The 25948-nt window shown below is 35.8% G+C and overlaps 3 protein-coding genes across 6 annotated transcripts; all 3 read left to right on the forward strand.

Moving 5' to 3' along the window:
• Positions 1-5497: 5497 nt before the first annotated feature.
• LOC113043973 (calponin-1-like) lies at positions 5498-10343 on the forward strand. Its single transcript, XM_026203521.1, has 7 exons — positions 5498-5822; positions 6662-6783; positions 7104-7170; positions 7764-7901; positions 8022-8138; positions 8768-8914; positions 9195-10343. The coding sequence occupies exons 1-7, from the start codon at positions 5763-5765 to the stop codon at positions 9405-9407; spliced, it is 864 nt and encodes a 287-aa protein (XP_026059306.1). The 5' UTR covers positions 5498-5762; the 3' UTR covers positions 9408-10343.
• Positions 10344-11035: 692 nt separating this feature from the next.
• Positions 11036-14993, forward strand: LOC113043975 (mitochondrial cardiolipin hydrolase). 4 transcript variants are annotated; one of them, XM_026203524.1, is made up of 5 exons: positions 11069-11113; positions 11782-11891; positions 11971-12158; positions 12433-12656; positions 14233-14993. In XM_026203524.1, exons 2-5 carry the CDS (start codon positions 11874-11876, stop codon positions 14502-14504), a joined length of 702 nt encoding a protein of 233 aa, XP_026059309.1. In that variant the 5' UTR covers positions 11069-11113; positions 11782-11873; the 3' UTR covers positions 14505-14993. The 4 variants fall into 4 exon arrangements, with proteins under 4 accessions (XP_026059307.1, XP_026059309.1, XP_026059308.1 ...); XM_026203523.1 differs by lacking the exon at positions 11069-11113 and adding an exon at positions 11457-11669; XM_026203525.1 differs by lacking the exon at positions 11069-11113 and adding an exon at positions 11457-11669 and having other exon boundaries at positions 11782-11887.
• Positions 14994-15662: 669 nt separating this feature from the next.
• On the forward strand, positions 15663-24238 carry LOC113043976 (GTP-binding protein Rab-3D-like). Its single transcript, XM_026203527.1, has 5 exons — positions 15663-15909; positions 17231-17467; positions 20545-20663; positions 20837-20961; positions 23406-24238. The coding sequence occupies exons 2-5, from the start codon at positions 17231-17233 to the stop codon at positions 23591-23593; spliced, it is 669 nt and encodes a 222-aa protein (XP_026059312.1). The 5' UTR covers positions 15663-15909; the 3' UTR covers positions 23594-24238.
• The last annotated feature ends 1710 nt before the right edge of the window (positions 24239-25948 follow it).

Raw genomic sequence — 25948 nt, forward strand, 5'->3', positions numbered from 1 at the left:
AATATAATAATAATAATAATATATTATTATTATTATTATGGTAAACTATAATTATACGTATGTTTTGACCAGTTGGCGGCGCTACAAGCCACATTAACATGGTTCTGTCCAGATTATAGGAATGACTGACAAAGTTTCATGTCAATATGCAAAATCTTAAAAATAAAAAAAATAAATGTATAGATGCTGAAACACAGCCTCACTTTTTATTTTTTTCAATTTGAACTTGTTTTGAACTTTTGATCAAGTGAGCCAGTTTTGATTTTAATATATAATTTATTTCATCAATCACATCTAAATAACATGCTTGTGTAAATTCAACAAGAAGCCAAGAAGTCAGAAGGTAAAAAAAAAATAAGAAAACCATTGAGACTTACAAGAAAAATAGTCAAATTTTGACCCTTTAATTGCACTACAGATGATTTGAAAGGCAAAGCTCACAGAAACGTATAAATCCATGTCATAATTCCTCCTTTTAAAATCAGAATCAGGATTTTAGGCCACCTATTCATCACAGGCACTTCTTATTACCAACGTGACAAATGCAACGGTCATCTATCAAATCTGTCGCATTAAATCTGAATCCAAGTACCTCGATACATATACATGGAGATAAACTGTTATGATGCGATATATTCTGCGACGTCTAACGGCCACTTAATATCCAGAACACACTCACGCGCAAACAGTCACGCACAGCGCAGAGGATCCCAGAACAGAAATCAATGGAATTGTACTGTCAGGGTTTTATTGTCGTCTTCACCACGGCTGGACAGAAAAGATGCACAGCGCTGGAAATAGATGAGAGGAGATGGAGGCATCAGATCAATACGGAGCTGGAGGAACAGGTAATAATAATATATTGATGGTTTTATGTGAGGTCTGGAGGGAGGGATGGGGGCAGTGTGTGTATAAATGAAGAAGGAACTACCAGATAAGACTCAAATCATGTGTGATAGCAACATAAAATTTGCTTTCACATACTTTCACTGAGCTGATGTTCTAAGAACGTTTTAAGTTAAGTTAAAACATTATTTCTGAATATTCTTTGTTTTTTAAACATGCAGATATTTTGAACAAAAACATTTTAAGGGAATGTTCCATTTTATCATTTTGTAAACTTTAGGGGAACATTCTAAAAGGCTTAAAGCTAGATGCTTTAAATGCTTTCCAACTAAAGTGTTAAAAAGTTGAATAACATTTAAACACCAGATAACTTTGAACAAACGTTCTATTAGGGTAACTGGAAGAACATTTGTTCATAACGTTGAGAGAACGTTCTAAGAATGTTCCCTCTTAGCTGGGCTTTTGTTTCAGTGAAGGTATAGCTGATTTGCAGTCCCTCTATTTCAAACTCAAATGACAATATTAGGATCTTTATAGCTACTTAACAGTGATTGGAGTTTGAAAGCTTTTGGGACGCTCAGCCCGTGAGTGGGATCTTATATGACACTGATTTATTTAGCAGTAATAAGCACATCTGGCCGTTTATGCTGCTTCGTTTTCTGTATGAGAGAGAACAGTTGGTATGAATTCAGCTTTTGGCTCCTTGAACATTTTCAGATGAATACAGTGCCCTTATTGTTACTGGAATCGTCAATTTGAAAATTGGTACAACTGGATTTTTTTAATACTTTCATGAGACAAAATAATTGAAAACATGCTGAAAAGGAAAGACATTATGTGGACAATAAAGTATTGAAAAGGGTCACATGTCCCGCACAGCTCACCGTCCTCGGAATTTAATGATTGCCAAATGTAAACTGTAATTCATTCTGGATGAGGTTCCCTAAAGGAGCGTATGTTAAGATGATGACAACACACATATAGTGGGGTCCAAAAAGTCTGAAATCATGTTGAAAGCCTTTTTAATTTATTCCATGAAATAAGCCGAGTTTGAGGATTTCAAACAGTGCAAAACAATGAAAAATCATTCAATAAAGAAGAAAAACTTTCTGCACTTTTTATAAGCAGTGACACTAGTCGTGTGCTTTTTTTGTACAGACGCCAGATGTTCTTCCTTGACCTGAAGCTCAAGATCCTCTGGTGAACTTCTGGAGAACGTGATATCAGGTTTTGCTCATGTCGTCAATAAAACACAGCGCATGCCAAATAAGAAATTGAATGTGTTATACTGATTACCTACACCATATAATTTCTATAGAGAAAAAAAATATTTCAATTAAAAAAAGATGTCAAATATAAGCTTTTATCACTAATTTTCTCAAACATCTAGAAACTTTGTAAATTAAATATGACATGAATATGCACGACATATCACATAATTCAATATCAATGAGCTTGTATGGAATATAAAAAAATTTTTTCAGAATTTTACATTTTTCATTCAGAAAGAATATTAAAATGTAAAACTTTGAGGTCAATAAAATTTATATATATATATATATATATATATATATATAGAAAGGATGTAAATTGATCAGAAGTGACCATAAAGATATTTATAATGTTACAGAATATTATATTTCAAATATGAATAGTTGGGAAGTTTCTATGTAACAAAATTAATGTGTAAAAAATGAATATTAGATTGATTTCTGAAGGATCATGTGACACTGGAGACGTGAAATTCAGCTTAGATCACAGGAATAAATTACATTATAAAAATATAAAAACAGAAAACACTTATTTTAAATTGTAATAATATCTCACAATATTATCAAACAATTGAATAAATGCAGTCTTGATGAGCATAAGAGATTTCTTTCAAAAACATTTTTAAAAGGATATACCAATTCCAAACTGTTGGTGTTCAAGGCAAGACATTGTGTAAACCCTAACTGGCTTCTTTGCCAATCTGTTCAGTTTTATTATTTTATTTTATTTTTCAGTCTAAGACGACTAATTTCAAATCATTAGTGACCCTTGGCATCTGTCAAGAAGAATCATGGCAGGAAACATTAATCTGGGCTGGAAAATATGTCTCCCTTTCCACATGGCAGTCAAGGATGTGTAGCCCAAATTGAGCAGAATATCTGGATCACTATACAGTTGACTTTAGATTCCTGATGTCTCGTGCCATTAGCTTTGTCTATTGTTAAAAATTGTTTTTGGATAAGTAAATTAAAGTTTCAGACTCAAACCGTTTTTTCCTGTCTGGATGACAAGTACCTGGTAATGCTTAACATCAAGTCTGGATTCTTGGAGCTGCTGGGCAACATTCTGTCACCGGTCTAAACCTGCTTCAAAGCCACAGCAGGATTACACAATATTTTACCATCATTCATCCCGGTCTTCTGCTGATTATAACCATATGTTACAGGATGGTGTAGGTAAGTGACCCTGTAGTATTTAAAATGTAAAAGCCGAAGAAATGAATTGTACTGGATGCTCTTTAGTTGTCACAGACCATTTATGGAGTCCTCAGGTGAACCCCAGCAGTGTGAACTGTTCGACTCATCCAGCGTAAATGATTCATTGCTTACTTGTCAAATCTGGAAAATACTGTTCGTGCTAAATAACTGTGATGAATGCATGGCACAGATCTGATCTAAAGTCTCTGTCTATTTTTTTTTTTTATATTTCAGAAAGAATGCTAGCCTAATGCTTAATACATAGCATATTGTTTGTACTGCCTACTGTTCATAAAAAAATTAAATGGAATTTTGCATTATGCAACTATGCATTATGCCAATTGTAGAATATGCAACACTGTAGTCAACTGACCTCTTGACACTGCGTGTTTAATTTAGTTCAGTTATCATTTCAGAATTAACATTAAGCTTGTCAGTTGTGCCACTTTGATATCAAATAATAAGTTTAGATGAGCGATTATATATATATATATATATATATATATATATATATATATATATATATATATATATATATATATATATAAATATATATATATATATATATATATATATATATATATATATATATATATATATATATAATGCCTACTGCAGAAATAGTGAAAGCAGCATGCTAGTATCCATACTGTGCTTCTTTTTGAAATTATGGGATGTCATGATACAGTAGGCTGTGTGGCCCAGTCGTTGACAGCTTTGTGTTTTGCAGGACAGATGCAAGATGGTTGTGATGGCGCCTCCTGTTGAACTGCTATAAATGTAATGTTAATGTAGAATAATGTTGTGTAGGGCAGCTAAGTGAAGAGCTAATGAGATGGTAGCCATTTTTTCACAGAACTGAAAAAATAAAATAATTTTTTTTAAAAATCCTTTAGTCTAGTTGCAAAGGTTGGTCATGTCGCCATCTGGTGGAAATTATGTTTTTTACAGGCACAAATGGTAACATTTTTCAACTCACTTGAAGAAGTTAGGAGCTTGAAAATATATAAAAGGGTAACATTTGGAGAAATGTAGAGATTTAAATATTTTGAGAATTTATCATTACTTCACTTGTTCACCAGTGGATCCTCTGCAGTGAATGGGTGCCGTCAGAATGAGTGTCCAAACAGCTGATAAAAACATCACAATAATCTACAAAAAATCCACACCACTCCAGTCCATCAGTTAATGTCATTTTGGGTGAACTATTCCCTTACTGTTATTTGGATTGTAATCTATGAAATGCAGCACTAATTTGTTTTATGACCACTCTATCCTTGGCCTCATCCCCTAAAATGGATTTAAACATCACTCGCCAAACTTAAAATTAATTGGAGTGCATTCCTTAGAATATTGTGAACGAGCCACTACTTTGTTCATTGCAACTTCCATACTTCCATCCATTCATCTGTCTGTCCATCCAACCATCTATCCATCCATCGCTATTTATCATCCTTCGATCCATTTATTGTTACTTGTCATCCATCTGTCCATCCATCAATCCATCCATCCACCTATCTATCCATCCATCCATCCATCCATTGCTATTTATTATCCGTCCGTCCATCCATCCATCACTATTTGTAATCCTTCCGTCCATCCATCCATCCATCCATCCATCCGTCCACCTATCTATCCATCCATCCATCCATCCAACAATTTTGCTACTTGTCATCCATCCATCCATCCACCTATCTATCTTTCCATCCATCCATCCATCGCTATTTGTCATCCATCCGTCCACCCATCTACACATCGCTCGTTATTTGTCATCCATTCATCCAGTGTTTCCTACATTTCCTTATGGTAAATGTATTATAAAAGTATGCAACGTAACCCACCAAATTCATTTTCACATATATACAGTATACAGTATATAGTCTTTTTCATTCTCCTCCTTTTCCATATACAGTTACAGAAACTCCCTAATGTGATGAACTTATTTCAGAATTCACTTGGACTGGATTCTTTCTGTTATAAACATGTCTGCAAACACATGAAAGCTGTAGGACCATCATGACCAAATAAAGTCTTCAAATTCCGTCTGTCTCTCTTTCTCTCCACCCAATCATCATCTCCCTGCCCTCCCTGCTTAATTTATGATTACCCTTACTATAACACTAGTTATAATTTACTATTATTACTTTTGCTATTTTGAATTGAACCAAATGCAGAGAAGAAAACGTATGTCGTTTGGAATTTTCATTTTTGTTAAACTATTCCATTAGAGCTCATTTGACCCATGCATGCCAGCAGAACATTCATGCACACGATTGGTCAGGTGGCCAAGAGTTCTTAGCCAATGAGGGGCAGACGTGTACAGTATAACAAACAGACAGAGGGGCATTTAAAAGATGGAGAGAGATCAGAACAGAACTCCTTGGCCGCAGCTCAAGAGCGGATACATACGGATCACAGGAGCATCAACAAAACTCAATTTGAGAGACCATGAGCACCCAGTTCAGCAAAGGACCCACATTTGGACTCTCAGCTGATGTCAGGAATAAGGTATGTGCACTTTATAATACAAATGCAATAAACTTGCAAGGCCTGACTGCATACCAAAGTATAATAGATGTTGTTGTTTAGCAACTTTGCTCAACAGCTTTGCCCTATGGCAATTCTGTGCCACAGTGGAATTCCAACAATGCATTTCCTCATTAAAAAACCAGTTTTCACACTTACATCCAGTTAAAATATTGGAATGCATTCATAAAAGTAACATGAACTAAGTTAAAGTTTAAAACCTTGTGCAAACTTTGAGATAAAAAAAAAAAAAAAAACTTCCATTGTGGTATTAGTTACTAAACAGCTAAATTTCCAAAACATTTGTCAAAAAAAAACTCTTATTTTTGCTATTATATATCTTTCATAAAAAATATTTTTGCATTAAATGCTGTGAACAATGAACAGTTAATGAAACTTTAGGGATGATATCTATTTACTGACATCAATGAAATATATATATATATATATATATATATCATACTTTAGTATTTAATTTAGATTAAGGAATTATGGGTTCATGTATCATCATTGCTATGAGAAATGTAATTATGATTGTGAACATACAAAACAGGAAGCTTGTGCAAATATCCATCATGTTCATGCTTGAATTTACTTCCAGAGGCTAGAACCGAGACACATTGTGTTAAATTTACAACAATAAAAATAAATGGATACAGTAAGATACAAGCAAAATTCTAAAGGTCTAACAGCTTTCTGCAGTTGTTAGCAATCAGCTTGCATCTACATAACGTTAGAAAAGTTTTAGTATACAGCAATGTGTGTAAATGTGAATAACAATGTAAATTATGTGGGGGGAAAAATAACATTTTACATCACAGCTGGCACAGAAGTATGACCCTCAGACGGAGGAGGCCCTGAGGATCTGGATCCATGAGGTCACAGGTCGAACGGTTCCTGACAACTTCATGGAGGGACTGAAGGATGGCGTGATCCTGTGCGAGTGAGTTGCACCAATGAAAGACAGTTAATAACCATTTAACCAGACTCAATCAGAAATAAAAATACATTACTTTACACAAGTGACTCGGTATGTTACCAAACAACCAATTAATGCTTATTTAGGGACAGTAAACACACACACACAAAATTATTCATAATTGAGACAATTTAAATATTAATAATCAAAAGTGATAAGCAAGTAAAAAGTAGAAATAAGCCAAAGGTTATAAAGTATTAAAACTGAAGGATAACACACACAAAAACTTGCAGTCAAAACAATTTTGAGCTTAGTGTAATTGCTCTTGTGTTTTTGATCACTAGGCTGATCAACAAACTGCAACCTGGATCCGTTCCAAAGGTCAATGATGCGACCCTGAACTGGCACAAGGTAGTGTGTAAAGGCTGTCAGCAATGTTTGAAGTTTGAGATGTCACTCATGCTTGCTCAAATTTGTGCGCATAGTGGTGACAACTTGGACGTCACTTCTGTTTTGAAATGGAAACTAAGAGCAGCATTTTTGCCATTTTAAGAATGCAATGATGTTTTACAAACATTATGTGATTAGTACATGCACTAGATGCCACTGTATGTGCTGAGAAATGCAGAGAATGTAGATGGTTACAGAATTTAGCTCTAAGCGCCGTTAGGATTAAACCACTTGATTAAAAGCCTGACACAGACTGACTTTTCTTTGGCACTGTCAAGTGGTTATTGATTTAAAGTGCAAATAGTTACAGAAGATAAAACAAGCAAGCAATTTAAAGTAGTTTGCGTGAACAAGGAATGCAGCCAAAGAGTCAAACTCTTCTAATGAATGGACTATTTTACCTCATTAACTCCAATCTGTTTAAAGTACTTAAACTGTGGCATTGACCTACAATGAACATGGCATAGTGATATTTTTGTTACAAGGCATATTTTAGAGAAATATAGCAATGTATCCATTCCTAACTTCATACCTGTTCCTTCAATCTCTCTTAGTTAGAGAACATCACTCACTTTATTCGAGCCATCGGTGAATACGGCCTGAAACCACATGACATCTTTGAGGCCAATGATCTTTTCGAGGACATGAACCACACCCAGGTCCAGTGTTCCCTCGTTACATTGGCTGGAGTGGTAAGAAAAAAATGATAAAACTCTTTAATATGCAGCTTACACAACCTGTGAATACAACCAAAGATATTGTGTGTCATGTTTTTTCTGTAATGTCTTTTTCCATGTTCTCTCTCCAACCAGGCGAAGACTAAAGGCTTCTACACAAAAAGTGACATCGGTGTGAAGTATGCAGCAAAAAAACTAAGGAAATTCAATCCTGACAAGATGAAAGCAGGGGATAGCATTATCAGCCAGCAGGTCACATGACAAACACTTGACATTAGATGCATCAGTGAGAAATATCAATGCAACAGGAAACAGAAAATATTTTGAGTAATAGAAAACCTTGTCACGCATTAATACAGAAATAGGAATGAGTCAAGAGTATGTAATATACTACACTTTGGATTTGATTTGAATGTAAAACACATTCAGTGTTACTTGTACTGTAGCTACTATTAAAAAATACTACTGTTTAAACGTGTGAGATTAGACTTTGTTAGTGTTTTTTTAAAAAGAAGTAAATACAGTAATATTGTGAAATGTTATCTCAATTAAAAATAAATGTTTTCTCGATTAAATATATTTTAAAATGTAATGTATTCCTGTCATGCAAAGCTAAATGTCAAGCATTTGTTTTCAGTGTCACGTGATCCTTGAGAATTCCTTCTAATATGCTGATTTGCTGTTCAACAAACATTTTATATTATTATATTGAAAACAGTTGTGCTGCTTCATTTTTTACTTTTTTTTTGTCTGAAAACTGTGATATATTTATTGGAAACAGAATATTTTTGTAACATTACAGATGTATTTACTGTTACTTTTGATCAGTTTAATGTGCCCATTTGAACAGTATATAAAATACATTTCATGTGAATTCACAGATGGGCTCCAACAAATTTGCCAGCCAAAAGGGCATGACCTCCTATGGAACCAGGCGCCATCTCTATGATCCCAATATAGGCATGGAGAAACCAGCGGATCGATCCACTATAAACCTCCAAATGGGCACCAACAAATGTGCCAGCATGGTGAGACCACACGCTGCTTTAACGCCAAAATCATCATAATTACGAGATGAGCACTCTGTTCTTCACCACCCCAGATACTGAGGATTATTATTTATATCAACACTCATAATAGCAGAATGGAGCATGTGTGGTTTGATTACTGATTACAGTAAAACACTTACATTAACCTCCATGCTACTGAAAAAATACTGAACATTTTAGGAAGTTAGAAAATTTAAAAAAGCCCTAAAAATTCCAAAACTTTTACAACTGTTTTAACTTTGTCTTTGTCTTGCTGTAGGCTGGAATGTTTGCTCTTGGCACGGCGAGACAGGTGACAGAAAAGAACGTGAATCTAGACCCTGTGGACTCTACAACTGTGTCTCTGCAGATGGGAACCAATAAAGTGGCGTCTCAGAGCGGCCACACCCCGATGGGAGGCTCACGTCTGGTGTACGACCACAAATACTGCGCCAAGTCTACTGAACAAGACGCCATTGATTTTGTTCATTAATACACTTACACTCTGGTATTCAGCATTGGTAGATGATGTCCCTTTCTCCTGATCCCAGACCAGCTTAACTAAAACAAATAATCATCTTTATGTGGCTAATGAATTATAGGCATTCAGTGCTTAATTAGAGAATCAATTAAGCTGCTCTTTGGTTAGTTTAAAGGGGATCGCCACACAAAAACTCCAAATCGACTGGTTTAGGTGCTTCATTATGAGTCAGTCATAGTCTGCCTTATATATTAACCTTTGTCTTCAAATTCCTCAAAATTTGATGTAATTGGTCTTAAGTCTCAGAATATCAGAAATTACAAAGGAATATCATAAGTTACAAAATTAAACATGAAGCAAAAATCATCAGTTAGAGTCTATATGTGGGGACAACGATAAATACATCTACACAAATGTAATGAAAGCATAAAATGGTTATGTTATTTGTCTGAAGTGGAATAGGGACAAGACCCTGTCTCCTACATTTGGTCCCTTGCTATCAGTGGTTAATATGTATTTTGTAGGGTCATTAAACAAAAATAGATGAATGTTCAGAATATGCATTGTGTAAGCATTGAGGAAGTGTTGCAATTTGCGCATTTTACACTTTTGAGCTTTTCAGCCTCTGCTTGCATACGCTTGCTTAATGTTTGAAATGTTTGAAATGCAGCAAGAAACACAAAATGTATTGGTGGCTGCACATATATAATTATTGTTTGTCACTTTTTCATTACTATTATCATTTTAGTTGTTGCAAAAAAAAAAAATCCTTAATTGCCTTGGTGCTAGTCCTAGGCCTATATCCTTGCAAAATCTATTGACAGTATTATGAACAGTGATTGTATGGTGATTTTACCATAATACTGAATGATTATATTGGTCAATGGCACCAAGGTTCTTCAAAGAATAGCCTACAGTGGAATTACCATAGTGCCATGTCCATATGATACACTGTCAAAAATAAATAAATAAATACATAGTAGAACCATGGTACTTTCTTGCACTTTTCTTCAAACTTCTCTTGAATTGTTCAGTATTGCATTCTGAATATAAAACAATATATTTTATTGCGGATATAAACACTGACCAAACTAACGTGCACTCTCGTTTTTATTTTTTAAATGTGAATCTGTTGCTATCACAAATCTCTACCAGCAGGGGGAGCCACCGACACACTCACCCAACATCTAAACTAAACGTCTCTGAAAGAAGGAAACAAACCTGTCCTTCCTTTAAAAAACAGTTTTATACAGTCAATGGTGTGAGCATATATAGCCGTTTTTTGTGCCTATTGATATTAATAATATAAAATAGAAACTAAATGCAGCTAATTTAAGTACCACAACAAAAAATGATTTACATTTCTTGAATGAAAACTTTTTGCTCTTTGCACTAAAATGCAGTTTTATTCAAACCAACGCTTTGATAACACTGTCATACCATAAACTAATTACAGTATGTTTATTATATTTCGAGTTTTCGACCCATCCATTAAATCCTACTTTCACTCCAGACGCCCACTAAACATAAATCGGACGTGATTGAAAGAAGTGAGTCTGTGTAAATTGTTTTATTGGAGAAACTATCTGGCCGATTCGAACGTTTTCAATCGGTTCTTTGAAAAGATTCGAATCATAAGAGTGATTCTCCTTGAACAGAACATGCGCGTGGCACGTGCTTTTAATTGTCACCTGAGTTTGGCAGATATGTCTCAACAGGTATTATATCAAAACATTCACACATTTTGTGCAATAAAAAGCGTTTCGTAACAAAATACGCACCTGGGTGAATTACAAATAAGTTTAAGTTTAATTTGTTATATCAGTCACTTTTCTGAAACGCTGTGTTGTCAAAATTGTACAAATTACACATTAAACCACGCTGTTAATACATTCAATCGTCATATATTTCCGTTTTTATGTAATAACCATGATTTATGATTTCGGAGATTAGGACAGATGTGTAAATATATTCAATTACATTATGCTAACGTTTCAAAGTGCTAACGCGCTGGAATGCTTGCTTCTCATTGGTCAATCTGCAGAAACGTATTTTTATTAATTTTATTATTTGCTTTAAACAAACAGGGAACATTAATAGCCTGTACTTTATATGTTGCAGTTGTAAAGTAAGCCTGTTTTTGTTATATAAACTAAAATCGTGCCTGTCTACCGATTTCCCACATAACTGTTGTAAGTTGTGTACCTTTGAATATTAACGACTGCAACCAAGGAGTAAGACGAATGTTTATGGAAACTGGAATACAATTTAGTGGTAATTATAAAAAAGCATTTGACTGCAGATTTAGAAAAGTTAGTACCTGAGCAATAATTTGCAACATGGATCAAATTAATAACATTTCTGTGGGCGGGCTCCGTCAATACAGGACCTGTTGGCTCTGACAATGGCCCTGGTTTGGGAAAACGACTGGATGAGAGTTTGTGATCCCAATTGTGGTTAATGGAACCGTAGAACAAAATGTTCAACTTCAGGAATGTACAGTCTCTTTTTTTATTGTCCATAAAGTGTAATATAACGCTGCTTCACTTTCTAATCCGTTCTCTCTGTTTCTCAGATGTCATGTAAAGAGCTGATGAAGGTGTTGGGGCTGGGAGCTGTAGCTTTCGTTTTGGGGGTGGAGTGGCTAAACTGGCTGAAGCGGCGTCTGAGGGACTCTCGCGGACCCCTGAAAGAAGTTCTGTTCTTCCCTTCACCTCAAGTCTGCGTTGAGCACCTCTTCATACGCCATAAACATTTCCCCTGGTAGTTTGATCAGCTTTTTCTAATCTGAAGGTCCTTGCACACTGAGTCTGAAATTCTCATCTGAAATTTTTGCATGTTAAAAATAAATACGACTGCCTCCGAAATTTTACATCATAAAAAAAGATTTTCTGCGTTTTCGCATCCGTAGCAAAGCATTTTGATAGGAAATGATGATGAATACGAAAAAACGCATATTAAAATTTCAGACTCTGTGTGCAAGGACCTTCTATATGCAATAATATAGAAAACTACTTATTATCTTCTCCACCCTCAGTGCATGTCCGCTTCCCCATGGGGTTGAGACATCCTTCTCCAGGCTCCTCGTTCATCTCCTCTCCGCTCGTGTGTCACTGGACCTGTGCGTGTTCTCCTTCTCTCACATGGAGCTGAGCAGGGCGATTCTCCTGCTGCACAAACAGGGAGTCGTTGTGCGAGTGGTTACAGACAGAGACTACATGACCATCACTGGATCTCAGATCGGTGCCCTCCGTAAGGCAGGTGTGTTGTTGAATAAATGAGTTGGGTGAAATGGTTTTAAGTCAGTTAGTTCCATGTTTTGCTGTAGCGTGTCAGTAGGAAATAGCAGCTTACATTTCCAAACATTCGTTTAGTCTGTCTCAGTTTGCAGGTAGGTTTCTTAAAGCATCTTGGAGACGTTGCCACAGTTTTTCTGGATTGAGTCTGTCTCAGTTTGTTCTGTTTCTACATGTCCCTCCAGACAGACTGATGATGATGATTACGTCAGATCTCTGTGTGCAGCACTGGCTTTCGTCAGACAAAAATCCCAGTGGATTATTACAATTAATGGCAAAATTAATCTTTGGAAATGTATTAATTGTTCTAATCATTTTGGCCACCATTGTGTGTATATATGTATGTATATGTACAATACCAATCAAAAGTTTGGGATCAGTAAGATTTTTATATAATGTTTTTTTATATTGAGTTTCTTGTGCTCATCAAGGCTGTATTTATTTTAGCAAAAATACTGAAAAAAACCTGTTATTTTGTCAAATATTATTGCAATTTAAAGTGCAAATAGCCTGTCTTGTTGGCAGAGGCTATTTACACTAATTCTGCCCACCAACGTGTGATTGGGCGAGTCAAGATTACAAGAGACAGTCAACAATCGTCAGCTCTAGTGGTGCAGATGGTAAAACGTGGGTCATTCTCATTTTGACGCAATCAACCCAGGTTCAAATCTGCCTTTTGGCAAACCTTTTTCTCCCTTTTCAAATTTCAAGTCACATCAGAAAGAATTTATTTTCAGTGAAAATGAAGGAAATAATCAAAAAGTAAAAAAAATAAAGTATCGGATAGTATTAGGGTAGACATAGGGAGGGCTTTATTGTCCCAATAAGGAGGTATCCACTTAATAATTTGAATTAAATTTAAAATCTACACTTAAGTTATTATTGCATGCTGTCATATAATGTGCTACAATACTGAGATGCAGATAAATGCCACTATTTGCAAAAAGTAGTATTAACGTTTTTGCATTCGAATGTGGATTTTTATTTTGAATTGTTTTGAACAAATATTTGAAATTCGTATTTGTTTATCTCATCATATATATATATATATATATATATATATATATATATATATATATATATATATATATATATATATATATATATATATTCATTAATTAAATTAACATTTCTAATAAAAAATATAGAATTTAAAAAAGAAAAACAATTCCCTCATTTTTCAAAGTTTTTACTGACTTCATAACCTTACTATATTTGACATGGGCCTGTCCTCACAACTCTGTGGTATGCAGTATGAAATGGTTTATAGTCAGAACTTGCAAGGCTGTTGCAGGCAGTAAAAACTGTCATTCTTACAGCTCACACATGTTCTGTCTGGCTCAACCTGTGTTATTTCAGTACACACTGCTGTAACTTCTGCAAGCTGTTGCACCCAGCTACTCTGGACTGTGATGATGCATTAGCGCAGACTTAAGGGATCTAGATGATTCACACATGATGGGTTTGACAGATGTTGTTAATTTGCAAGAGGATTTGGTGCTAATTGATCATTTCCGATCTGTTTTTGACCTCTGTTACAGGCATCTGTGTGAGGCACGAGATGAGCTCAGCTGTTCATATGCACCATAAGTTTGCATTGGTGGACAGCAGGAAATTGATCACTGGCTCCCTCAACTGGACCCTAACTGCAGTCCAGAGCAACAAAGAAAACGTCATGGTCACGGAGGAGCCGGAGCTCGTGGGGCCCTATCAGCAGGAGTTCCAGAAGCTGTGGGAGGCCAACGATCCGGCCAATCACAAACCTCAATACACTAATGGGCAGCTAAATATAAAGACTTGTAAGGACAAATAGGACTTTACACTTGCTTTTTTCCCTTGTGGTTTACATTACATAGTTCTGTATGGGGTTTATTTTATTTGTAAAGATTATTTTAATAAGCTGAAAGCTAGTTTTTTCTTTCTTTTGACTGTTTGTCTGACTCTTAATGTCAATTTTCCCATTTTTTATGCAAAATGGGAACTTGAAAGGTTTAGTATGTAGTTCAATTTAACTTAGTTCAGTTAATATGACTTTTTTTTAAGATGTGTCCTAGTTTTAAGTAAAAACAAGTTCAAGTAAACCCACCTGCTAAAATATTATCTCTTGATTATAAAAACCTAGCAAGCTGAAACCTGTGAGTGTGCATTTCATAGCCGTGCCTTTGATTGCTCAATTCTTCATGGGACTCGCCTTTTGTGTTCCTCTTTTGTGACCAGAAGATTTTAGATAAGGTTGTTTCTGTATGTGCACCTAATGTTACATTTTTTAAAATAGATACATGAAAAAAAAAAAGTTTAAACAGTGCATTAAATAAATAGTTATTATTATTATTATTTCTAATAAATAAATAAATATATATATATGTGTGTGTGTGTGTGTGTGTGTGTTATATAAATTATTTATATAGTAAATAGGTGATTAACTGGTAAATAACTGTTCAGGTATTTATATAGTAGAAATGCCAGTTTAAAATTCTTATATAAAGGCATGGTGTACATTTTTCATATTGGCCAAAAAGCTTATGCAATTAAACTGCAAAACTGATGGTTACAGGTTTTTATTTTATATATATCTATATCTATATATAATATATATATATATATATATATATATATAATCAATTATTTATTCAGTAAATGGCTTATTAACTGGCAAATAACCGTCAGTTGTTTATGACATTATTTATCATTTAAATTATTCTCATAAAAAGACATGGTGTATTTGATGACATTGGCCAAAAAGGTTATGCTTAATTATGTAATTAAACTGTTAAACTGTTGACGTTAGTTTTATATATATATATATATATATAATTTAAAAGCGCTTAAGGTTCCCGTTAGACAGAATGTCCCGTATGTAAATGGCCGAAGAGACTGCAGATGTGTGGCTGACCGGGGACCTGTTGATGGGTTGCTCTGTAAGCGCAGGCTGGACGCTCGCCAGGGCCGTTGGCTGATCTGGAAACAGCAGTCGCAGTGAAGTCGTCAGCACAAACACAGCCTGGTCGACAGCCAGATCCCTGCAGTCATCAAGCGTCTGGTTTGCAACGCCCCTCTTTAGGGAAGGGAATCGTCGGCTTTTAAACCGATAAGGACTGTGGACTCTTTCCAGTGTGTTTTGCGGGAAAAGTGAAACTGGATGTCCGAAAACAACTGCGGGAAAGCGCAACATCAACTTTACAGAATAAAATAACCACCTCTAAGAAAAGCGGGATAAGGTTAGTCATAGTCACCATATTATGTTTGTGCCCGAAAGACATGTATTTTTCTTTATTTGCGTACAGAAGAAAGATATGCAACGATAGCCCAAGACAGATGTCCATATGGAAACGCGAATAGAGCCGTTTCATTTCCCTTTTAATCCTAAAATGCTGTTGTCATGCTCAAATGAAAATGTTCTGTGTGATTGACTTGCAGATGTGAGTTGATATTGTGTTTGACAGATCTGTAGATTTCAGGGTGTGTTCTGCTGTTTGTGTCGACAAGCATCAGATCAGATCTTTATCTTTGTCTGTGCAAAATATATTCCTTATCATTTGATTTAGAGTTCAGTCACTGTGGCACAGTCGCATTGAGTTCATTCATATGTGTAAGGTGTGTCACATCCTGGTAACTCCCTCTTCAGGTGCTTCCAGGTGTAGATGTGATCACCTCTTTCTCATATGTTTGAGCAGGATGTTATAATACTTGTTTAGTTTAAAAAGTCACATGTTATTAGAGGGTTTCTTTCGTTTTTCTGAAATGAAGACTTTTCGAAGAGTCTTAATGCTGCTCTTTTCCATTAAGAGCTTCCATTAAGTCTGTCAGCCTAAAACATCTTTAAAGGTGATTTGATCAATATTTAGATTTTCTTGCTCCCTCAGATTCCAGATTTCCATATAGTTGTATCTTGGCCAAATATTTTCAGATCCCAATAAACCATTCATCAATGGATGCTTGTTTATTCAGCTTTCAGATGATGTATAAATCATGTTTTGTTGTCCAGGACCACAATTTTTATTAATTTAAATTAATCTGAAATAAACAATCAGAAACTTAACCTCAAAACCTTAACCTCAAAAAAAATGCGGTTAAACTTGAAATAAAAATATTAAAAAAAAATATTAAACACAAACTGAAATGAATATAGATAAAGAAATAAAAACAAACAATTAAAATAAATGCTAATTCCAAATAATAATATTAGTATATAATACTAAAATATGTTTCTTTTGTGAACTCTTCTTTAAGGTATTCTCATTATGTGTTTCCCACTTTAAGTACTGTTTATATGTCCAGAATCAATTGTGCTGAGCTGATCTCAGCTGTAATGGCTCTTAATCAAGGAAAGATCCTCACTTCAGCATGTCTGATGTACAAAGAAAGAAAGACAGATAGATGACAGTGCTGGAAGAATACTTTAACTACATAGTAGAGTATCAACAGCAGAGCTTCAGAGCCTGACAGATGAAGGTGTTTTTCTTCTGTTTGACAAACTTTATTATTTACGTTCATTCTAAATGGTGACTATATAACTTGTCTGTGTTTCATTCCCTGTAGATGGCGTCGGCCAGTGATACCCGTCAGCAGCCGCAGGTGCAGAAGGATGTAGCTGATCAGAATTTCGACTACATGTTCAAGCTGCTTATCATTGGCAACAGCAGTGTGGGAAAAACTAGTTTTCTGTTCCGTTACGCTGACAACTCCTTCACCTCAGCGTTTGTCAGCACGGTCGGCATCGACTTCAAAGTCAAAACAGTGTACCGCAATGAGAAACGAGTCAAGCTGCAAATATGGGTGAGTTTGAAAGATGGGTCACTGGAGTTATTCAAGGGTTAAAATGAGGATGGTGAGTTGATTCTAAAAATATCAATTCATTCAAGGTCTAGATTAATTGCAGTGGTGCTTTGTGGGGAATAGTGTGCAACACCAAAACTATAATGATAATAAATCGGAGGTAAGAAGGATATTTTTTTTCTCCAAATTAGGTCTATCTTAAAAAGTTTATAAGTTGTTTTCCTATGGAGAAAACAACTAGGGTTTTTACTTCTGGCAGTACTCTGTGAGACATTTGGTGCAACACTTTGGTTCCCATAGTTGTAATGCATTGGGTGTCATTGCAGTTATTTCAGAATAATTTCATGACTTTACTCTGTTACAATTCTTAAGTCAGATGTGGTGAAAAGAGGATATGCTTATCATATGTCAGCATGACTTACTGATACCTTGATCAAGATAATCTAGGTGAAGTGTGTGTTTCAGCAATGAAGTTTAATGTTACAAAACTTCTAGAATGACCCAAAGCAGATGGCCCATTGTTTGATGCATTATTCGTGAAGCGAGCACACACACAGTGCACAATCCATTTCGAGGCAACTATTTAGAAAATAAAAGCCGTAAAATCAAATTGGATGTGCTTTTTGACCATCCAGACAAGCCATGCATCTGCCTGCTCTGAATCACTAATTAAAATCAATACCAAGACAGGAAGTGGGTCAGAATATCAACGGCCCAGTCCTGCCAAGAGTTAAATATACAGTTACATTCTGTAAAATCTGACAGTGTCATTTTAGTTTCAGTTTGCTGCCACAGCTTTCCGTGCCAGAGGAATAAACAGTACTTTCTGTTGATGAAAGGAAGTGGTTGAGTGCCTCAGAGGTGCTGAGTTTTGTTTTCCCAGAATGTACTTGTGTGTTGATAACCCACCATAGAACAACTCGCTCTGATTGCAGTGGTCTGAGACTGACTAGAATAGAGCTAATATAATTAGCTTTTTACATGCATACATAGGTTTGTTTGGTACCAACCACGACAGTGATGTATTGGCACATTGTAATGTATTGTTAGGGTGTTGTTTGATGGCCCAGTCAATATAGTTCACAATCAAGTCTCTATGATATTCAGCTTTCTTGAGTATTTTTTATTTTTATATATATTTCTCCAGTTTTATCATTAGCCATTAGTTGCATGTAAAACAGCATCATGTCAAGTCTTATAGGCTGATGCACCACTGATGGCACAGTCCCAAATGATGCGTTTGTGTGTGTGTGTGTGTGTGTGTGTGTGGTGTATTTAAAGGGTGGTAAGACACATAGACCTTTCCCTTGACTAAGTGCTTGGAGATGTTTAGTTGACTATATTGCTATAGCAATGAGAATGTGCTGTATGAAGTAAGCCAGTAATGTTTGTCTCCATACATGTTGATTATTAAACGTTCCACTAATAAAGATATAATAAAATGTTCAAATGTGTGCGTATATTATTGTTATTATTATTTATTAATTCTTTCTTTTTGAATAAATGTTCAGTAAATGTAAGTATTATTTCTAATTAATTAATAATTACAGTTAATTCGATTTCAATTTTGTTTCTTTTATATATTTTTTTTACTATTAAAATAACACCATTCTTTTTTATCTTTAAGTTCATTTCAAAAGGTGCATATCCTCATTAAATGAACGTAAGGTGTAAAATAGTTTATCTAATATTCTTTAGTTCCCTTAACATTTATGCATCCATAGCTATCTATAAACTCTTTGGACGACAGAGTGTACTTTATTTGTGGAAAGTACTTTATACTGTAGGTGCGTGTTCACTTATACGTTTCCCTGTTTACTTAAAGGAGGAGTGCTTGATTTTAAAACAACGACGAAAGTCATTTGAGTCATTTTGCTATGAAGGAAGAGCAAATATTATATATCATATTAGATTAGTCATCAGGGATCTGTGCATTTAACTGCTGTATTATTGACACAGTCATGGATGTTGAAGAAAACTTTCATCAACATTTCCTGACTCTAAGGCGTGCTTTAGGATCTTTCAGAGTAGGCATAATGATTATAGATATGATTGAACTGTCTTTGTGGTGAAGTCAGGCGTCATGCGTGTGTGTGAAGGGCAGGTGGCACATCTTATCTCTGTTGAAAGAAGGGGCCGAGGCTTTTGTCAAGCTCCCATTAGTCTGAATTCGGCTCTTCCCCTAAAGTACAATACATGCCTCAAACAGCTGCCCAAACCAATGGTTACCACGGTTACCTACATAAGTGAGGTCACAGCATTCTAAATCAAGTCAAGGCTTCTCAGTATCATGGAAACTAATCAAACGTTGCCTAGTTACCACATTAATGAGGCTGTTAAACTCTAAACCTCTGACTCTGCTTCTTTGCATTGCATTTACTTAGTTTATTATTTACACATAACATTTGTTTTATATTAACAGAAATGAGGCAAATTGTCAAATATTTATATTTTCAATTGACTTGAACTTATGACATTATCCAACATTGTCAGTATTGCTGTGATTTTTAAGCACAGCTTTTTGTTTAGCCATCAGGTTTCATAACGATTACTAGTTATGCGATTTCTGTAACAGACCACTGAAACCGACATTATTAAAAGCACAATTAGCTAATTAATGTGGCATGTCCTCTATGGCATTTTTATGCCATAAATAGCAGCTATTTTCTTTGCATTAAACTGTATGAGTCTGTAAATATATATATATATGTGTGTGTGTGTGTGTGTAATTACATATTACATAATTATATAATGTTTTTGATGCACTTATAATTAATGGTGAAATATCCCACTTTTTCAAAGTCAGTGCTCTACTGGAATATAAGAGTCTGATAAGAAATAACAGCAATGAATCATTTAAAAAAATAACTCATGTTGTTGACTCAAAAAAAAGCAACGAACGCTTTAACAGCTGGGTTTCTGCTGTACAGTGTTTTGAGAAAAAATGTTTTAGATATAAGTTATATTTTGTGTGTGTGTGTGTGTGTGTGTGTGTGTGTGTGTGTGTGTATTTATTGACCTAAAGGAATAGCGAATAGAGACGTTAATGGCTGTATTTCTTGTATGTTGTTCTTTAGGACACAGCAGGGCAGGAGAGGTATCGCACTATTACCACAGCATACTACAGAGGGGCCATGGGCTTCCTGCTAATGTATGACATCACTAACCAAGAGTCCTTCTACGCTGTGCAAGACTGGTGAGTTTACTTGATTTATTTTAGTGCTACAGTCAGACATCCTGCTATGACCACAGTGAGAGATTAAAAGGTCAAATATAATTTTTTTTTTAATTCCGCACATTTCATAATGACCTTCAAGGGGGCGCTCATGCGCATGAAACTGACTGAATTTGTGTTTGTTTGTTTTCCAGGGCAACTCAGATTAAAACGTACTCGTGGGACAACGCTCAGGTGATTCTTGTGGGAAACAAATGTGATCTGGAGGACGACAGACTGGTGTCCAGAGAGGATGGAGAGAGACTGGCAAATGAGCTAGGCATGTTACAGGACATTCACACACACAAGCCTGTAAATGGAGGCTCCAAAATCAACTTTTTTGCAATCCCTGACAAAAACAAAAACAAAATCTTATTGGCTATTAAATTTAATTCTTCATTATTTTTATATAGACATATGTGGCATATTTATAATACCATTATGGTCCTTTCTAGGGCTAGTGTACGTGATGTCTCTATAGCAAGCATAATACAAAGTTTTGTGTACAGGTGTAATAACAGTGATAGTTACAAACTGTTTAATTTAGACTGTAAGTCTATGGTAATTATTTACAGTTTATGCATTCAGCAAATAAATGTTTTGTTGGGCGATGGACCTTGTTGGGAAACCAAATACTACTTTGCCGATCTGGAGCCATCTCCATTCATGTCACCCATCCACGTTTGTACAAGTTCCCATCATCGCAAATGCCCGGATGTTTAGGTTTGGTGAGGCTTTCTCCAAACTTGCCAGATACAAACGAGACCACGAAAAATGAAAGATGTTATAAAGAAATGTGGCAACAATTCCTATTTCAAAGAGAGCGCATGCAATTGAGAAGTTAAAGGGGTCATATGATGCGATTTCAAATTTTCCTTTCTCTTCGGAGTGATACAAGCTCTTAGTGCATTTACAGAAGATCTGTAAAGTTGCAAACACTAAAGTCTCAAATCCAAAGAGATATTCTTTATCAAAGTTAAGACTCTGGCACGCCCTCCTAAAACGGCTCGTTTAAACATGGCCCACATGTCTACGTCAGTATGTTGAAATATTTGTGTAATGCCGCCCAAATGTTCACGCAAAGAAAGAAGCCATGGTTTCAGTAACCGCAGTTAGTGTTGAAGCAGTCATGTCAGGAAGTTGCTGTGTGTTTCTAGGTGAGAGCAAAAGCACTTTATTTGGCCTTTCCGAAAGTAGATGCATTTAAGAATCGTTAAGATTACAACAGAACAGCAACACGGCCAATCAGTCAATCACAATGAATAAGTCAGTTGGCCAATCAGAGCGGATTGCTCTTGTCAGAAAGAGGGACTTTGTAGAAAACGACGTGTTTGAGCGAGGCAGGGCATAGAGGACCTACAATAATGTGCAGTATTTGAAAAAGAATGTGTTTTTTTAACATTAAAGCATGTCAACATATTCTGTTACACCAAATACTCAAAATAATTATCTTTAAAAAAGCATCATATGACCCCTTTAATGAGCGCTTGCTTGGCGGCCGAACAGTGAACCGTGTCTTTACCGGAAGCAACACTGCCGCATCGCAACAGGTTTGTCTGTCTAGTGTCTACACCATAGACTGTTTTTGTGGAATTCAGCTTGTGTTTTTCATGTTCGAAAGGAAAGGATGGGAAGAATTAACAATTTTAATTTTGGGAGGCAATCTATTTCTTTAAATTATGAAATGTTTGAGTCCTTAATTAAGTTCAGGGCCAGCTGACAGTTTAAATTAAAGCCAAATGCTACTCTCATGCGGTGCTTGTTATTATTGGACCCTGTACATGGCCCATCACCCACTGAATTTCTTCTGTGGTTCAGAGCTTTATTTAGACAAAAAAAATACAAGACAGGAAGACCAGGAGAGCAAATGTGTTGCTCAAAGGGTGTGAATCTTCTTGTATTGCCAAATAGATTTTAGATATGTAGTGTAGTAGTATTATACTGTAGGTAGTGATCGACCAATATGGATTTTTTTAATGGCTGATATAAATGTGTATTTATGATATGCACTATTCAGTTTAAATATAGCAAATAACACATGTGTGACTTTTTCTGTAATTAAATGTATAGTTATTAGTTATATAGAGTTACATAGTATTTATAAAAAATAAAAATCAATAAGAAAAATAATTTGATTAAAAAAATTTGGAAAAGGGGCTTAAGATATAAAGTTTGTAAACTAAAAAGATTATTTGATACTCGTGTTAACCAAATAACAATTTATGTAGAAATAATGATTTTGTAACACAAGAAGACCTACCAGCTGGATTTACAAACGTTTGTGAGGTTCATGGCATTAAATATTTATTTGATATCCAGAGACTTTATTAAATGATATAAAAGTGTATATCTGACTGTATATGAAAAAGTATGATAGCATTTGCATTACTTTTATTATACCATTAAAAAAAGTAATGGAGGTGGAGAATATGTCCTTTATCTGTCTGTCAAAATAAAAGTCCCATATATCGGCCAAACTTATCAAAATAATATCATTACTAGCAGAATGTATTTAGATAAAATTATTGGTCAGCTAATATTTGCTGTTTTTTTAAATGATCCACATAGGCTGAATATTTATTATATGTGAATAATGTGTTTATTCTAATTGTAAAAAATAATACTTAGTAAATGACACAGTTTTATTTAAATACAATCTTTGTCACATTTCACACTTATTGTATGACTCTGTATCTCTTCCATTTTTTCTGCCTCTTTTTGCAGGCTTCCAGTTTTTCGAGGCCAGTGCGAAGGATAACATTAATGTCAAGCAGGTGTTTGAGCGGCTGGTCGATATAATCTGTGACAAAATGAACGAGAGCTTGGATGGAGACCCAAGCCTGTTAACCAATCACAAAGGCCCAAGTCTGCAAGACACGCCCCCTGTTGGACAGAGCAGCTGTGGATGTTAATGATCGTCTCTCAGCAAACATTTATCCTTGAAGGCAAACATTCACACACATGCACACATTCCCTCTCTCGGTCTAACACACACCAGAAGAGACTCTTTCACAAGCGTACAGCCAAAATATAGTATGGAATACCAACCAAACAGTAAGAATACGGCATAAGCCCCTTAAAATGAATCATTTGATTCACCTAAACAGGCCGTTTAGGAATTGAATGAAATGGGATGGGTTTCCCTCAGCGTGATGTGTTGCTGCTAATATACTGAACTGTGACATCATGATGGAAAATACTGCATGAACCTGCAGGAATCAGAAAATCACATGCCAAAATCTTAACTGAATGCTCAACGTTTTAGGAGAGTTTCAAACTACTGCAGTGTCTGTTTACAACATGTTTAGATAAAATGCATGTGGTCGTCATTGTGAAGTAGCTTTGAAATGTATACAGGTTATTTTAATGGATGCAAAATCATGTTTTACTTCATTATAGGCAATTAAAATGTTAGGCCTGCTCTTGAAATGTCCAGTCCATATGATTTTCAGTCTTCATAGTTTTTGTTACAGTACTTGTTTCAAAGTAAGTCATATTGTATTTGACTTTGCCATTTGCTTTAAACTCAATAAATTAGCTTCCCTATGGACACTAAACTAGTATTTGTATAATTTTATATGATATATTTATATCATATATTTTCATAAAAAAAGGAATAAAAAAAACATTTAACACAGACACATATATAATAATTTATATAAACCGTGCCATGCGAAAGTATTCATACCCATTAATTTTTTTCCACTTTTTGTTATTTTGCTGCCATATGTTAAACTACTTAAAAAATAATATATTTTTTCCACACATCAATCTATACTCCATGCACTATATTGACTAAGCAAAACAGAATTGTCAGAACTTATAAAAAATAAAATAATAAACACTCAAGCCTATTGGATGACAGCAGATGCACATTTTCAGGTTTCTCCAGAAATCTTTGGGTTCAAGCCCAGGCTGTGGCTGGGCCACTCAAGGACATTCACAGAGTTGTCTATAAGCCACTCTTGTTGTGTGCTTGAGGTGAAACCAAGATGGCGGCACGTCCACATGCAGCGGCTTCTCTCTCCCGTCAGTGGTGTTTTCGTGTTTTTTGTCTTCCTTGTGTCTATCTGTCTTTAAGCGCACACACAGTCGTGAGTTTCTGCTCGATTAACCACATTTGTATATTTAAACTCTGCGCACTAAGCTGCAGGATCTTGTTTTGCTCCGGAGGCCTACACCATCACTGACCCCCATTACTGCATCTCACACACAGCGGAGGCACCACTAGGCTAACGGTTAACCCACACAAGCCAACTATCCCCACCATCGTACTGGCTAATGTACGCTCTTTGACAGTATAATGGACTACATCTGACTATTACGCTCAACTCAGTGGACTGTAAGAGACTGTTGTGTTTTTGTGTTCACGGAAACATGTCTCAGCAACAGCGTACCGGACTGCACTATTCTTCTTGATCTGCTGACATGGTATCGAGTGGTCAGAGTTCACTTTGCGGGAGGTAAATCACATGGATGTTAGCTTTATGGCTTTATGTTTACATCAGTGTAATGCGTGGTGCCACGATGGTGTTGTGGTCTGCAAACAATGCTCATCCCTGGTGAAGTTTATGATAATTAAGTGCCAGCCGTTCTGTCTACAGAGAGAATACACAGCCATACTGCTTGTTACTATATACCTCCCTCTCGGCTCCAACAACAACAGGAGCGATGCACAAAATGAACTGTACCAGCAAATCAATCGATTTCAACCATGCAGACTTAAAGAATGTGTTCTCAAAAATACACCAACACGGAGTAACAGCACACTTTGTTTACACCGCCTAGAGAGGAGCTTTCAAGGCTCTACCCCTACCACACCTTCATGCCTCAGACCACATCACTGTCATGCTAATGCCTTGCTAATGTCATGCACTGCACTGCTAATGCAGACAGACCAAGTCGCCAAACCAGTTCACAAACAAATAACTTCCAAAGTGTTGCCGGAAGGTTTGTCAGAGGCTCTTCGAGACTGTTTTGACACCTATGACTGGAATATGTTTAAGCAGGCTACCACATACAATAACACCACAGACCTCCAAGAGTACTCCGAGACTGTCACTGCCTACGTCACCAAGAGTATTGATGATGTAACAGTCACAAAAACCATCACTGTCCAGCCCAACAACAAGCCGTGGATGACAGGGGTGGTCCACAGACTCCTGAACGCTTGAAACGCTGCTGAGATGAGGAGGGCCTGAGGACAGCCAGGGCCAACCTGTCCCGTGGCATCAGAGAGGCTAAGACACAGTACTCCAGGAGGATAG

Source organism: Carassius auratus, chromosome 26 (genome assembly GCF_003368295.1).
Source record: "Carassius auratus strain Wakin chromosome 26, ASM336829v1, whole genome shotgun sequence".
Classification (NCBI taxonomy): domain Eukaryota; kingdom Metazoa; phylum Chordata; class Actinopteri; order Cypriniformes; family Cyprinidae; genus Carassius; species Carassius auratus.

Coding starts and splice junctions, on each gene's coding strand:
- LOC113043973 (XM_026203521.1), top strand. CDS start 5,763: ATGAGCACCCAGTTCAGCAAAGGACCCACATTTGGACTCTCAGCTGAT. Junction 6,784..7,103: donor GATGGCGTGATCCTGTGCGA/GTGAGTTGCACC, acceptor TTTGATCACTAG/GCTGATCAACAAACTGCAAC. Junction 8,915..9,194: donor CCAACAAATGTGCCAGCATG/GTGAGACCACAC, acceptor GTCTTGCTGTAG/GCTGGAATGTTTGCTCTTGG.
- LOC113043975 (XM_026203522.1), top strand. CDS start 11,057: ATGCGCGTGGCACGTGCTTTTAATTGTCACCTGAGTTTGGCAGATATG. Junction 12,159..12,432: donor CGCCATAAACATTTCCCCTG/GTAGTTTGATCA, acceptor CTCCACCCTCAG/TGCATGTCCGCTTCCCCATG. Junction 12,657..14,232: donor CGGTGCCCTCCGTAAGGCAG/GTGTGTTGTTGA, acceptor CCTCTGTTACAG/GCATCTGTGTGAGGCACGAG.
- LOC113043976 (XM_026203527.1), top strand. CDS start 17,231: ATGGCGTCGGCCAGTGATACCCGTCAGCAGCCGCAGGTGCAGAAGGAT. Junction 20,664..20,836: donor TTCTACGCTGTGCAAGACTG/GTGAGTTTACTT, acceptor TTTGTTTTCCAG/GGCAACTCAGATTAAAACGT. Junction 20,962..23,405: donor GAGACTGGCAAATGAGCTAG/GCATGTTACAGG, acceptor CTCTTTTTGCAG/GCTTCCAGTTTTTCGAGGCC.